At 39.2% G+C, this 13,873-nt stretch overlaps 1 protein-coding gene across 5 annotated transcripts; it reads left to right on the top strand.

Moving 5' to 3' along the window:
- The first annotated feature begins 1,742 nt into the window (after positions 1–1,742).
- Positions 1,743–13,612, top strand: SLC25A30 (solute carrier family 25 member 30). 5 transcript variants are annotated; one of them, XM_027888888.1, is made up of 11 exons: positions 1,743–1,844; positions 2,446–2,534; positions 4,462–4,540; positions 6,050–6,197; positions 6,811–6,905; positions 7,184–7,269; positions 8,616–8,711; positions 9,589–9,713; positions 10,236–10,371; positions 11,330–11,410; positions 12,137–13,612. In XM_027888888.1, exons 2-11 carry the CDS (start codon positions 2,514–2,516, stop codon positions 12,176–12,178), a joined length of 909 nt encoding a protein of 302 aa, XP_027744689.1. In that variant the 5' UTR covers positions 1,743–1,844; positions 2,446–2,513; the 3' UTR covers positions 12,179–13,612. The 5 variants fall into 5 exon arrangements, with proteins under 5 accessions (XP_027744689.1, XP_027744693.1, XP_027744691.1 ...); XM_027888887.1 differs by having other exon boundaries at positions 1,773–1,877; XM_027888892.1 differs by lacking the exon at positions 4,462–4,540.
- The last annotated feature ends 261 nt before the right edge of the window (positions 13,613–13,873 follow it).

Below are 13,873 nucleotides of genomic sequence, written 5' to 3'. Positions count from 1 at the left end.
TCTCTCTGTTCATAAGTACATTGCTGAGAACTAGCAGGTACTTAAGGAGATGTGATCAGGTGCAAGCTGTAATGTGAGAGGAGGAACTGGTTTTCATCAGAAATAATAAAACACAGCTGCCTGTAGAAGCAGCTGACCAAATTCTGGGAACAACTTAAGGTCAAACTGGAATTAAGGCCTTTCTTAAAGGAGATAGAAATTTGAGAAGTCAGAAAACTGAAGTGGCTGCACAAAAATCAAACAGCGTTAGAATCAGTCCCAATGACATGCAAAAAGAAAAAAAGGGGCCGTTCAAAGTTTACCTCAAGTAAGATCCTACCTGCTGTAGATATAAAACCTGGAAAGTACTTGGGAGTTACTAGGAGTTTCAGGAGCAGGTCTGAACAGGGATACCAGTTCTGAGGTGGGAGTTTATAGCTACCTTCTGAGAGGCCAATTTGCAAAGACAACTTTGCAACACTGTGATTGGAACGTGAGCTCTTGGGCTGCCTTAACAATAGAAATGTAAAATTTCTGGGAGGTCTGTAATGGACTTGGATGGTTATAGAGAACTATTTTCATTGTATGAAGCACTTACAGCATACTGAAACACAACTTTTGGATTCTTTATGTTTTACTGTGGGTTGCACGCAAGGCCACATTCAGTTTCTTAGTGAGAGCTGAATGGGTATTATCACTTTTCTCTACCAGCCAGTAGCTTAAATGAAGTTTTTCAGCTGGCAGCCTTGCCCTGAGATTAGTTGCCTGATTATTGCTCCCCTCAGGGAGCAATACCAGAGGATGTTTTGACCTTTCAGGGGGAAGGCATGCCGTCCACTTGCAAGGCAGTGGAGTGACAGCAGCAGCAGGGCTGCACCGTGGGGGTAGGTCCTACAAGCACTCCTGGCAGCTCTTCAGTCAGAAATAGAAAGCACCGAGTTGCCAGAACACTCTGCCTTTGGAGGCAGCAAAAAAGCCGATTCCCACTGTTTCTAGGAAGTCCTGGGCTCAGAACATGACTAGTTCTGGTTCTTGTCCAGTCTTCATCGACTGATTACTTCATCGACCTATACAGCGTCTGAGACCCGTCCTTTTGGATAGCCCGTGTTCCTTCTGGACAGGCGCTGGATTTGTATTGACAAAGCAATGTAAAGCTTATGTACTGAGTGCATAATTTCAGTATTGGTAATGCAAAGAAATACAGTTATAATTGCACAAAACTGAATAATAACAAAAATAATAATAGCACCTGTGTAACTGCTTTGTCAGAAACATCCAACGGGGCATTTTAAAGAGCAAAGTAGCTCTTTAAGACCACCTTGTTCCTCTCTGTTCCTCCACACAGCAGGTAGCTAGAGGTTCCCTGCCGACTCGGGGAAGCTGCGGCGTCGCTGGCAGCACAGGCGTTTACGACCCTAAACTGAGGGGCAAAATCAATGTCCTTGTGGTTGTAAGTAAGGTTAATGCTGAGGAGAAACCCTAAGGGGCGAGTGACCTGCTCGTTAATCGGGAGCGCTGAAATACCTGACACAGCCGCTCCAGGGCAGGAATGCCAGTGGAAAACACTACCCCGCCCCGCCAGCCCAGCAGCCTCCCAAGGCCAGCGGCGAGGGGAGACCTCTGACTGCAAGGTCAGGGTGGTTAATCTTTTCCCAAGTTTATTTACAGGCGGGCTCGCCGTCCCCTTCCAGCCGACTGGGGCTTTACAGCCGTATCTACCATCCCCGCTCCCGGCCGGCTCGGCCTCTGGGGCGAACCCGCCCCGGGGCGGAGCTCCGCGTTCCCCAAAAGCCGCCGCGGAAGCGGGGAGCGGGATCGGGATTTGGGAGAGGGATCAGCATTAGGGAGCTGCGGGGGTTGGCACGGCAGGACGCGGGGGTAGAGGAGAGACCTCGGTGGTGAGTAAGGAGGCGGCAGCTGCTGCCCCTCAGGTCGTGGTGGGGTGGGAGACCATCTTTTGTGTGTAGTTATTTCTACGGTCCTTGTTGCCTCCCTAGAGCCGAATCCATTTTAAGTAGCTAAAGCTACTGTAAACTGGAGTACACCGTGAGCTTAATACGGTGACGATGTTTTTAGCTAATGTATAATTCGATATGTGACTTTTCAAGCTTGTTCCCCAGCAGGGGAATATCGAACTATTTAAGCAATGCATTCTTTTATGAAACCCGGGGTTTTGGTTCTATTCGGTCACGCTGTGGTTAAAAGCAAGCAGACTTGCTTATGACTTTTGCAGAAAGCACGTGGATGAATCTCTGTATTAGTTCAACCCAGCAAGTATCCCCTCTGTCATCACTGATGTTCAGGGAACAACAATATATGTTTGATAAGGGTAACGTCTTTCTAGTAAAACTGAAGACTTCAATTTTTTCTTTAATGATGGCTGGCTTCCCTTTTTAACTAGTTTGCCACTCACTCATCTGATACGAAATTCTTCTAAAGAGACGCTTATTGTTTTTATTGGTATAGGGAAGAAATTCTGAGTAAGAAGCAAACCAAGAATTCGGAAAATGAATGGAAAATGAAACAGCTGAGCCATGGGACGAAATTACTGGCTGGTGTGTTTTTTGGGATTTTTTTTTTCTTTTTCCTCTATAATCAGCTCTGTCTCTTTGCTTTAATTTTTCCTTCTTCTTCCTACTTTTTTTTCTAAATTAAGGAAAGCTAGAAGGAAGGATGTAGGATAGAATTAGAAAGACTCATACAGTTAGCTTTCCATACCAGGAGAGGAGACTAGTAGACTTTCAGAGGTACAGACCTTGACTTTCACCGTGGCATATGTCAAAAAAGAGTGCCCTACAAAATTTTTGCATTAGAGTATCCTACATGTGTATTGAAGCTTCAACTAATATTAGTAAATATATGTACAAATTGAAAACTTTATTTGGCAGTGCACAAAATTACATAGAAAAGGTGAGTAGCCTTCACTGGCTAGGCAGAGTGAAATACGAAATAAACAGAAAAAGGATATCTTTTACTTTTATTAGTGTTGTGGTATTGTGATAGATGAAACTTCATTTTAGTATGTTGGGGCGGAGGGAGTTAACTGTCAGTTTTGACAAGCTTCTCAGAAGCAAAGATCAGTGTGTGGCTGATAGTGGGGAAACCAAGTTTGGCTTTGTCTCTGTTAATTGAATGATCTGTCATTAATCATGGCAGAATGGGAATATGAGGAACTTGGAGCTAGAACTGGCTTCCCTCTATATAGTGTCATACCCATGTGGCTCTGCTCCATTTGAATGGAAAAGCTGGCATAGTCTGTGCCTGTGGTCCTGACCTCTGTACTGCAGTTTTTTTGGCAGTATAGGAGGGTGTCCTTAGTTGCCTTTTCCTTGTTTATCTATTTTTTTACATCAGCAGTGTTCTAAAGAGTAAGATGGGTTTCTGTGCGCATAGGTGTTGAGTATTTGAAATTGTGTGCTTTGGGGTTTCATTGTACTGTGTCAGAAGACCCAGGTAACTCTTCATGAAGTAAAGATGATAAAAGGAACCAGGGCTGCAGAAACTGCTGAGGCTTGCTTCTGCAACTTCCGAAACTTCGTTTGGATGCTGGATTATTGGCACTTCTAGAGGAAGTGACTAAAGAAGGTTCAGCTGTACAAAAGGTTAACAAAAAGTAACTTGTGTATTTGTGATATTTTCCAGCTGGGCTGTACAGCTGAATAAACAAAATAACAGGGTATGTAAGTGCCAAGGGAAGTACTTTCAAGTACAATTTTCCCATAAAATTAATTGGTAAAAGATAACTGTAGAGTCCGATGTTTAAAAAGATATTGTAGAAAAATGGGGAAGTATTTATATTATGAGAAAGGGGGAAAATAAGCTGTGGACAGACCTGCTTAGTTTTGGGAAAGGCAATCTTGTATTGGCTGGACTAGTTCCTCTATTGTTTTTCTAAGATAATTTAACATCTTGCAAAGCATATGCCATAGTTAATCGCTTTGTAGTGACTTTGCCAAATGCACTTAACTGACCTGTAAGTCAGAGCAGCCTTTTTTTACATAAAAAAATACCTTATACACCTGATTACTCTATTTTCGCGTAATGTGCACAAGAACGAATATTGTCAACACTGATAGCAGAAATAGGCCTTAATGGAAGCAAAAGCTTTCTTAAAGGAAGCTTTGTCATGACAGTGTTAAAAGTTCCATTCGATTGCAGGATGTAGTCAAATTAGTTCAGCTTGGTAAAAATCCTTGGAGGCTATTCACTGCAGTGCTCCTTAACATCATGCCTGGGAGACAAACTGCTTTAACCTTTCACGGTGAGGAGGGTGGTGGCCCAAATACTTAGTAGACATTGATTTGAACCTGGATGCCTTTGTACAGTATTCCTGACTTTCTTCTGATTGTCAATGGTATTACGTGTTTTTTACACTTAGTATGTTTGAAAGGCTCATTTTAAGTGGACTAGGCACAAAATTTTCTGAAGTGTTAGCATGCATAGCATGTACTTACAGAAGCATAAAATCGTCTTATTTCACAGAAAGAGGAACCTATAATGCCAACACTAAACTGGAAGCCCTTTATCTATGGAGGTTTAGCATCAGTCACTGCAGAATGTGGTAAGCATTTCCTTTACCTGTTCACATTATTTTCTTGAATCAGATAGCGTGGAACCAAGCTTGTTTTAAATAGAGGCTTTCTAGACAGTAGTAGTATATGGTGGTCTAGAGCACAGGAGTTTTTTTGTGTAATGCTGACTGAAGATTTGCTCTGATCTGTGTTACTGTGTCAGAACACCTGTGTCTGTAAGCCCTCATCCCTTGTGAGTCTTGCTTTTATACAAATTTTGCCTTTGCATTTTATTATTTGGTGTTTGTTTGATCTATTCCTAGACAGTGGTCATGAGTAAACACAGCTTTTGCTTTGCTACAGTAGACAAGCTAGATTTGATTAGATTTGAACAATTAAATTCAGTTTGTGAGCAACACAGAATAATTACTATAGTGAGACAGTGCATCTGATGTTTTAGGCCTACTCTAAAGACCAACCTAAAATATCTACATCCTTATAAAGTCATATCTGAAATGCATGTACATGAAAATAAAGGAAATGTGGACTTTCATATTAGCAGAACATAGTTGAGCATGTGGTTGACTTTCATGGGAAGTTTGTCTAGTAAAGTAGATGCAATATAAAATTACACATAAAACTACTATTTGTTTTCATAGAATCATAGAGTAGTTTGGGTTGGACGGTCTTCTAGTCCAATCTCCGTTCACTGAGCAGAGATATCTTTAACTAGATGAGGTTGCTCAGAGCCTTTTCCAATCTGACTTTGAAGGTTTCCAGGGAAGGGAAGGATTTCTACTTTCTCTTCTGAAACTTGTGCAAAGTTTAGTTTAAAACCTCTTTTATTTGACTTGACTGAACACGGCCAATAATACCAAAAGCTTTGTAAGTAAGACAAACAATTCACAAAAGCTTTATATGTCTGGTAAACCTTGTTAGAACAGATGTAGTTAATCCCAATTTCTGTTGGTGCTTAGGTCAGTATTGAATGTTGAGGTAGGTGGTCCTTTTCCTAAAGATAAGCTCTGGAAGGATATGCTTTCTGAACCCTTTCATAAAGGGAGCATGGAGAGTATGAATTGAACGTAGCAGTAGGAAAGCAATAACACAAATAGGTACTGCTGGGGTTTTTTTGTTTGTTTGTTTTTGTTTTTTTTTAATCTGTATAGCATGTCCTGTGGAATTTATTGCCTTCAGTGATGTGCTCTTCAAAGGTGTTGGTAGAATGCTCATGCAAACTCTGTACTTGATTGTGACTGTAGTATCCTATTCAGTGTGGCTGTTTACAACTGGGCAATACCATGTTGCCTGAAAATACACTGAATGGAGAATGTAAACACAGGGAGTAGGTAAGGCCTCTGACAAGCTTTTAGGAGAAACAAGGTGATACAGCATGAACCACTTGTTTAAAAGAAAGTCTTGTTAAGAGACTTCTTTCCCGTGGGACTATTTTTATATATTTTGGTATATAAGAAAGGTTGCTGTTTCATATATGACGTTCTTTGTGGTCTTTGGTTAGGTAAGTACTTAATTAATTTTCTCTCTGACTTTCCTTTAAGGTACTTTCCCCATTGATCTGACCAAAACACGTCTCCAGGTTCAAGGTCAAGTTAATGATGCCAAATATAAAGAGATCCGCTACCGTGGAATGGTGCATGCACTAGTCAGAATATGCAGAGAAGAAGGATTGAAAGCCTTATACTCTGGGTAAAATTAACTGGCTTGCAGCAATGGCTTATGAACAGTCTATTGATAAGTATAAGCCCACAATGTGTGAATGTTTTGATTTTAGAACTAGAAGGTATTTGGTTAGCCTTAATCTGGAAGCTGAAAGACCAATCTAAGATCACTTCAGTATTTGCAATTGGCAATAGGATTCTGTGTTGTTAAAAACCCATCAACAAAACTTACTTGGAAAAAATAGCTAAGCATACAGTTAATTATTCTCTACAGTGCTGCTATGGCATCTTGCAGAAGAAAAACTGAATTAACCTCTGTATATAGGTGAGCATATTTTCTTTAAAACATGTAGGATGGTGGGCGACTTACATTCCAGACATGCCTGCCAGCTATTTTATAGATCACAAGTTGAAGCATATGGTCTAATAGTAATCCTTACACAGTTCATTCCTGTTCTTGCAGGCTTTAAAACAAACAAACAAACAAAAAAGCTCCAAAGCTTGTTTTGTCTATAGTGAGTTTAAACTGTCTATTTAAATGAACCGGTCTTTCTCTGGTAGGTATCTTGTGTTCAGTCTCTCCTGCTGATCAGTTTTTTTCAATCTTGAGCATAAGCATTGTTGCTGTTTTGTTTTTACAGGATTGCACCTGCAATGCTACGGCAAGCTTCATATGGAACTATAAAAATAGGGACTTACCAGAGCTTAAAAAGAACGTTTGTTGAGCGTCCAGAAGGTGAGTGGTTATTTTCCATTTAATTGAGGACTGATTTGTTTGAAGCTGGTTGTTTCCATTTGGTGTCTTACTGAAGCAGTTTGAACAAGTCTGCTGAGAAGACATTCCTTGTACCAATTACAACAAAATGAGTCAGCAAGGATAACTTGTCAGAGCAGTTTTAAAGGCTTCTGTGACTGGCATTCTCTGGTTAAAGGAGGGGAAGCATCATCCTGTCCTGATGCATCTTAAGATTTGTAAATCTGCAGCTAAACTCTTTTTCTCTGTTTGCGAAATAGATGAAACCCTGATGATAAATGTTCTGTGTGGCGTTCTTTCTGGAGTAATCTCATCATCTATTGCCAACCCTACAGATGTCCTAAAGGTAATTATAGAGTTTGTCCTTGGTTTTTGTTCTCTCACTGAGGAAATGCAGAATCTCTTGATGAATATAGGATTTGTTTTGTAGGCCTATTTATTCTCATCTTTTAACTTCTGAAAAATCAGTAACATCCTGAGTTCTTGAAACCTCCTTCTTGTCCATACTAATTATTTGGAAGTATACATGAGGAAACTGAAGGCTGGGGAGGTAGTTGGATACACGTAACTGTTTGTGAGAGAATAATAGATGACAATTCTTTTTGACTTTCATGCTGTAGTGTTTGTGTGGAAGCCACGCTACCTATTTCGTCTGTACTGCTTGGTAACACTGTTTTACACTAGGATGTTTCTAGAGCTCAAAATAGATGAAGATCAGTTCAGAGGGAAGAGTTCCAGTGAGTGCTACTTGGACTGTATGGTCCTTTAACCCTGTAGAGAGGCTTTGCAATCCTATAGTCCATGGAAATAGTGTTCCAGCATCAGTCATTTAAAGTGAATTGGTGAAATGACCATGTCTTTAAAAATCTATCAGATTAGCTCAGTTGGTCAGAGCATGGTGATAATAACACCGAGGTATGAGTCTGATCCCTGCATGGGTCATTCATTTAGAATTGCACTTGATGATCCTTGTGGGTCCCTTCCAACTCAGAATAATCTGTGAAGTAATGGGATTCAGTTATTTGAAAGGGTTGATTGTATTTATCTTACAAAACTGGGGCTTGTGACTTAAATAGCTGCTTGAAAAAAAAAGTAAAGAAAACTTTGTTCTGAAACTACTAAAAAACTTAACCCTTCATAACGCTATTGTGGTTATGTAGTGGCATTTCAAAAATAACCCTGTATTTCAAGTCTGGCTCCAATTAGTTATTACTCAAAATTATGTCCCACTTACCAAGTGCTTGTTGCAAAACTTGTACTTGGAAGTTACTGTGGCAGGTTTCTAAGGGCTTTCTTAGAAATCTGTAGGGTCAAAGACCATGGTTCTCACTGGCTGAAACATTAATATCTTAACCTTTCATTTCAGTATATTCCTGTGAGAACACTGTCAAGGGCATCCTGCAGAACCCGTCTGTCAGTCTAATCTAAATGAAGTGTACCCATACAGAAATAGAAGTGACTTAATGCAGCTAAGAATTCTACCACATACTTGTTCAAAATTAGCAGCTGCGTTTGGGTAGTTAAGGCGAAAGATTATGGTTATGATAATGACAGCTCTTAAATTTATATTCAAATGAAATTGACTTTACTAATTAAAATTGTGACTTAATAACAAAACTGTATTAAGCTATTTTCTTGGTCGTATGTTTGAAAAGTGTTTACCTTTTAATTTTGTCTTCAAATGAATCTCAGATCAGAATGCAAGCCCAAGGTAGTATGATTCAAGGAGGAATGATGGGGAACTTCATACAGATCTACCAAAAGGAAGGCACTAGAGGATTATGGAAGGCAAGTATTTTTGGGTTTGGGTTTGTTTTTTTTTTAACTATATCTTACACTTTTAAGTACACTTTTTTGCTCAGTTGAATTTCATGTATTTCTACAGCATTCTCAGCTGAATAATGGAAGAGCTGATATGTATGTCATTTGTCATGACTGCTTCACTACTGGTGTCCCAGTGCTTTTAGATGAAGGGTTACTGCCAGTCGTGTTCAGGGATTAGCCGCCACTTAGAAAAGGGAAAACAAATGTAGGCTTCAATTAGGGTGACTGGCTCTAGGACTAGTTCAACAACTTTTTGCATGACACCTGAATGTTCTGTCTGTTTTAAAACATATACTGAAGAACACTGTAGCAGAGGTACTAATGAACATTCCCTATATCTCGAGATTCTCATATTCAGTCTTATAGATTGCCTCTTTTGCCAACTACAGTAAATGACTGTATAACAACTGAAGACACAAAGTAGACAGTTGTTCTGAAACAGCTGGAAATAGAAATGCTTTTCTATTAGTCTGCTTTTCTCTGCAAAGTTTCTTGATCTCCCATTTTCTGTTCATGTTCTTTACTTTGTGAGTTTTTCAGTTAGCAGAGAAGGAACACAGTTTCTGGTGTTTTAGCTGACTGTGGATGCAAGAATTGAGAAATTAGGCAGAGAGAGAAAATAGCATAAAGGAAATGAAATCACTATTCCTTGTGGAAAAATTTTATTTCAAATTAGTGGTTTTGGAGCACATACAATCTAAGATTTGTATTAATTAGCCTTATTTGAATTAATAATGTTCTTAACATGTTTGTGGTGTCATTTGGTATTATAAGAGCTTGGCTTTCCTGCTAGTGCACAAAGGTTGACTTTAAACTTCAGCTATATCCTTTCTTTTGCCAGGGAGTATCACTGACAGCACAGAGAGCTGCTATTGTTGTTGGAGTGGAACTGCCTGTGTATGACCTTACCAAGAAGCACATAATTATGTCGGGATTTATGGGAGACACAGTATACACTCACTTCCTGTAAGTTTGTGTAACTGTGTGTAGTTCATCATTGGTTAATTCTTGTCATGGGGGATCAGTATTTTGATTTTTCTGTCATCAGTCTAGATGTAAATATACTTCTGATGTGTTTATAACTTTTAATATAATAACATCTCAAGTGGCAGCACGTGGCATGGAAGCTAATTTTATTTAGGATTTGGATTTAACTTTCTTTTGAAATATGGAAATTTGTTTTGTGGGTGGTCTGAGTCATTCAGCTGTGCAAACTGAGGTTAGAATTTGCTGGCAAAGTTCTAGTTAGGTATTATTCACAGGGGCACAACATCTCTTCAAGCATACTGTATGAGTGCTGCATAGCAGATCTTCAAAAAACTGCTTTTCAGAGTAAATGAAAAGTAATTTTTCATATCGATTAGCTGATGTAACTTTTAGTTAAAAGCATTAAACAGCTACCACTACTGTGTGTTTCCTGAGGAAGGGGAATTCTTGTGCATCTTTAAATGTGGTAGATCAAATTTCATTAAACCTTTCTTTTATTAGCTCAAGTTTTGCTTGTGGATTAGCTGGAGCCCTTGCATCCAACCCAGTTGATGTTGTAAGAACACGCATGATGAATCAGAGAAGTCAACATGGGGGACACTCGAACTACAAGGGCACTTTGGATTGCTTGTTACAAGTAAGTAATTTATTATCAACATAAATACTGCTGCCATCAATCAATGATTTTGGAGTAGAGCTCAACTTTTCTGTTTCCCTAGAAATTCATCCTAGTAACTTAGGTATGCTTTTTGCCATAATTCTCAAAGGGGCTAAACTGGCAGTAATGGACTTGGCTTGGAAAGTAACTACTGTCTTGACAGAAAGGCAGGAAGAAACTTAGTGTCTGCTATGGGCCCTTACTTCCTTTTGGTGCTTGGATGAAGAGACTAAGGCTCTCAGCAGAGCTCTGTCTTACGAAACTTTGTACTATGTCAGGCTGATAGGAAATGATAATTTTCAGTTCTTGAAGAACAAGATCTTCTGGGACAGGTGGCTTTTTTTTCCTCTGTTGCTTACTGCATAATGGAAAGCCAAGTACAGCCAGAGGCAAGGTCAGTCTCTAATCTTGATTACTTGATTTGGTTTCTTAAATCTCTAAATTTGGTATGAGGTGGGAGCATGGCAGTCTTTTACCTGGAGAAGAATGGATAGTAAGCTATTGGTGTCCAACTGTTGACTGAACAGTCTAAGTCTCGCTGTCCAGCGAAATTTTTTGGAGTCTGTTAAAAAAAAAAAAATTCAAGGAAATGCCTAATGTGAGCTAAAGGCTTTCATGCAGAACTCTGCAAGGCTTTTTCTTATTTTGGTGGGAAGAAGTCAAGGAGTGCAATTTGGATTAATCTGTGTTGGGTACTGAATTACACAGACTGCAACTTTACCGGCCCGGTAATGCTGCAGGCATTACTAATCTTGGTTTTATCTAGTGACATTTTTCTTTGTCCCATCATACAATATGTTTAAATGAAGGTTACAGGACTAAACCCTCCTTTTTTCTGGTATAGTCCTGTTAACTGAGATGCTGTCTAGATTTCTCACTAATAAAGAATTACATAAGTATGTTCTTATTCTGTTGTTTGTTTTGGTTTTTTTCCTAGACATGGAAGAATGAAGGCTTTTTTGCTCTATATAAAGGGTTTTGGCCAAACTGGTTAAGACTTGGTCCTTGGAATATCATTGTATCCTTTTCAAATGTGTTCAAGACTATTAAATTAGCCATACAACAGCAAGTATTGCTTTCCACAGTGTGGAAAGTGTCCTATCAGCACAGATATTCCCTTTTTATGAATAGGAAATTGTGTAGTTGACAGGTATTTTTAGTCAACTGCTGCTGGTCAGTTTCACACAGAGTGAGTATTAAAATGTGATCTTGCAAAATAATTCTCTGTTCTTACAATGTCATACCTGTCCACTTCCTTAGTTTTGAACCTAGTTTTAAATAAAATTGACCAGATGAGTTAAGAATGGGGACTATTTCCAGAACGGGGGAAACTGTTGGCAATTACTGATGCAGTCTTTTTGTTTATCTTAGTCTCACACAATTTTGGTTTTATTTCAAGAGCCAGCTGATCAGAGCCCTGGGACGTGGGTTGGTAGTAATGTTTCTTTGCCATGAACAAACCTCCCATAGCCCCTCAAAGCTAAGTGAGGAAAGACTCTAAGGGCTTTTGCAGTATTCTCCTGCCTCCCCAGTCCTGTGGAATAGAGATAGGAAAGTAATTGGCAACACCAGCCTTAAAGCAAGTTTCGTTGTTCTGCCTAGTATTGGGTAAAAAAAGTGACCAACCTGGAGCATGGCATAGGAGGGAACAAAGTTTCACACAGACACAGCTGTCCTTTAGTAGTGAAGTGACCGATTTGCACTGCATGAACAGGAAACAGTTTTCCTCAATCAGCTGACCCAGTTCTTTCTGACATATGAACAGCTGAAGAAATTGGATGCCTGACATGCTGAGCTGCATATGGAATTCTGTTAATGTACTATCTGAGTTTAGAGCAATGTGCAAGCTGTCTTGTGTATTTGCTCTTTATTGTCTGAGCTGCTGGCTGTAGGAAGAGGTCACTGCAAGACTGTTGAGTGAGAAGAACCTGGAAGTGATTTCAAGGCAAACTGGCTCCTGTAACCATGGCTTGTGGACTATGTGCACTATTTTCTAGACTGAAACAAACATGGTGGAATAGCCTCTGTCAACTGTTTCAGTGCTCTTGAATGAGAAGATATGTAACATAACTTTATGCTGTTGAGACTCATCCACAGTTTTTTGTAAGAGGCAAAGAACAGGTTTTTTTTCTTCTGTATTTCTGTAAGGAAAGGAAAAAGATTTCTGTAAAGGAAAAACGATTTTTCTAAAAGATAGGCAGTACCAAGGAGCTGGGCTTTTCCTCCTTTCAGAAGTGTATACAATTTGAGTGTAAAAGCTTAAGGCTTCTAATTAATTGGAAGTGTCACAAGCCACCTTTTCAGGCTTTCAGGTCAGCAAAATACCTACTGCATTGCAAAATACCTACTGCAGTACAAAATCTGCTTCTCATTTTGGAGCTTTCCTGTGTTCTAAATCCTTAGATGTCTGTGTAATCTGCTGGGAATAATCCAGCTTCATTTGCAAGTGTGGTTGCTAGAGTTGGCAGTTTTGCATAGCTTGAGGAAAGTGTTTTCCAATGTATCATGATGACTTTCAGCATAAGTGATTCTTCAAGATATTCATATGTAAATTCCAAGTAGGAATGAAGTTCAAACAAGTTCATGGATATCTGCTGATCTTGCAGAGAAACTTTTCATGCCTCTTTTGTTGGGGAGAATTACTTGTACTGGTTACTGGCTGTTACCTGTAATCTGACAGGTGCACCAAGCAGTTCAGGCTGTGTCATGTAGGTGTCTCTGTGAAAAGAACTATCCCCTCCAAAGGTAAATCTTCAATAAAGATTGCTTTCCTTCTTTAAAAAGAAGGAAAGCCCAAACTACTCAGCACTTCCATATACCAAAGAGGGCTCAAGTTGCTGTTACAGGCATGGAAACACTTTATGCAGAAATCAACCACAACTTTTATAAAACATTACCTTTGGGCTTAAGGGCGTATCAAAACTTGAGGGCCTTTAAATAGTTACATTTTTATTAAAGGCTGCTGTTTGATTCCAGGAAAGGGAATGGTGAGATACAACTCCTATGATGAACTTTCTGTGTTTATAGCAGGTAGCAAAGCAGGATGCACAGGTTTGGATTTTTTGTGGCACTGTGTTAATCTTTTACACGTTTTTCATAGAATCCTGCATTCCACTTCGAGAATTTCATTGTGCTTTCAAAACTGTTATAATCACTTATAATTACTAATTTTGAATTCACGAATGGATTTTTAAATGCACAAGGCACTTTCTTTCTTAAAGTACAATGTTTTCTATATATATGGGTATTCGGATGTGCAGTGGTTTTCCTTACAACTATTTCTGTACTTTCTGTGCTTTAATAGAAAGACTTGTAAATATTTTTGTACACTGTATAAGCAAAGTGTATGTTTGACATTTTTAAGCTTATTAAAAGTGTTAAAATCATTGTGTAATGACTCTGAACTGCTTTCAGTTTCTACGTTTTAAATGGCGGGGGGTGGGGCTCAAATACTTCAAGGTGATTAACAGAGGAAAGCTGT

The sequence above is a fragment of the Empidonax traillii genome, unplaced genomic scaffold, assembly GCF_003031625.1.
Source record: "Empidonax traillii isolate 1590-97213 ecotype Southwest subspecies unplaced genomic scaffold, ASM303162v1 scaffold247:size2371522, whole genome shotgun sequence".
NCBI classification, from domain to species: Eukaryota; Metazoa; Chordata; class Aves; order Passeriformes; family Tyrannidae; genus Empidonax; species Empidonax traillii.
This window is presented reverse-complemented; position numbering and strand designations above follow the sequence as displayed.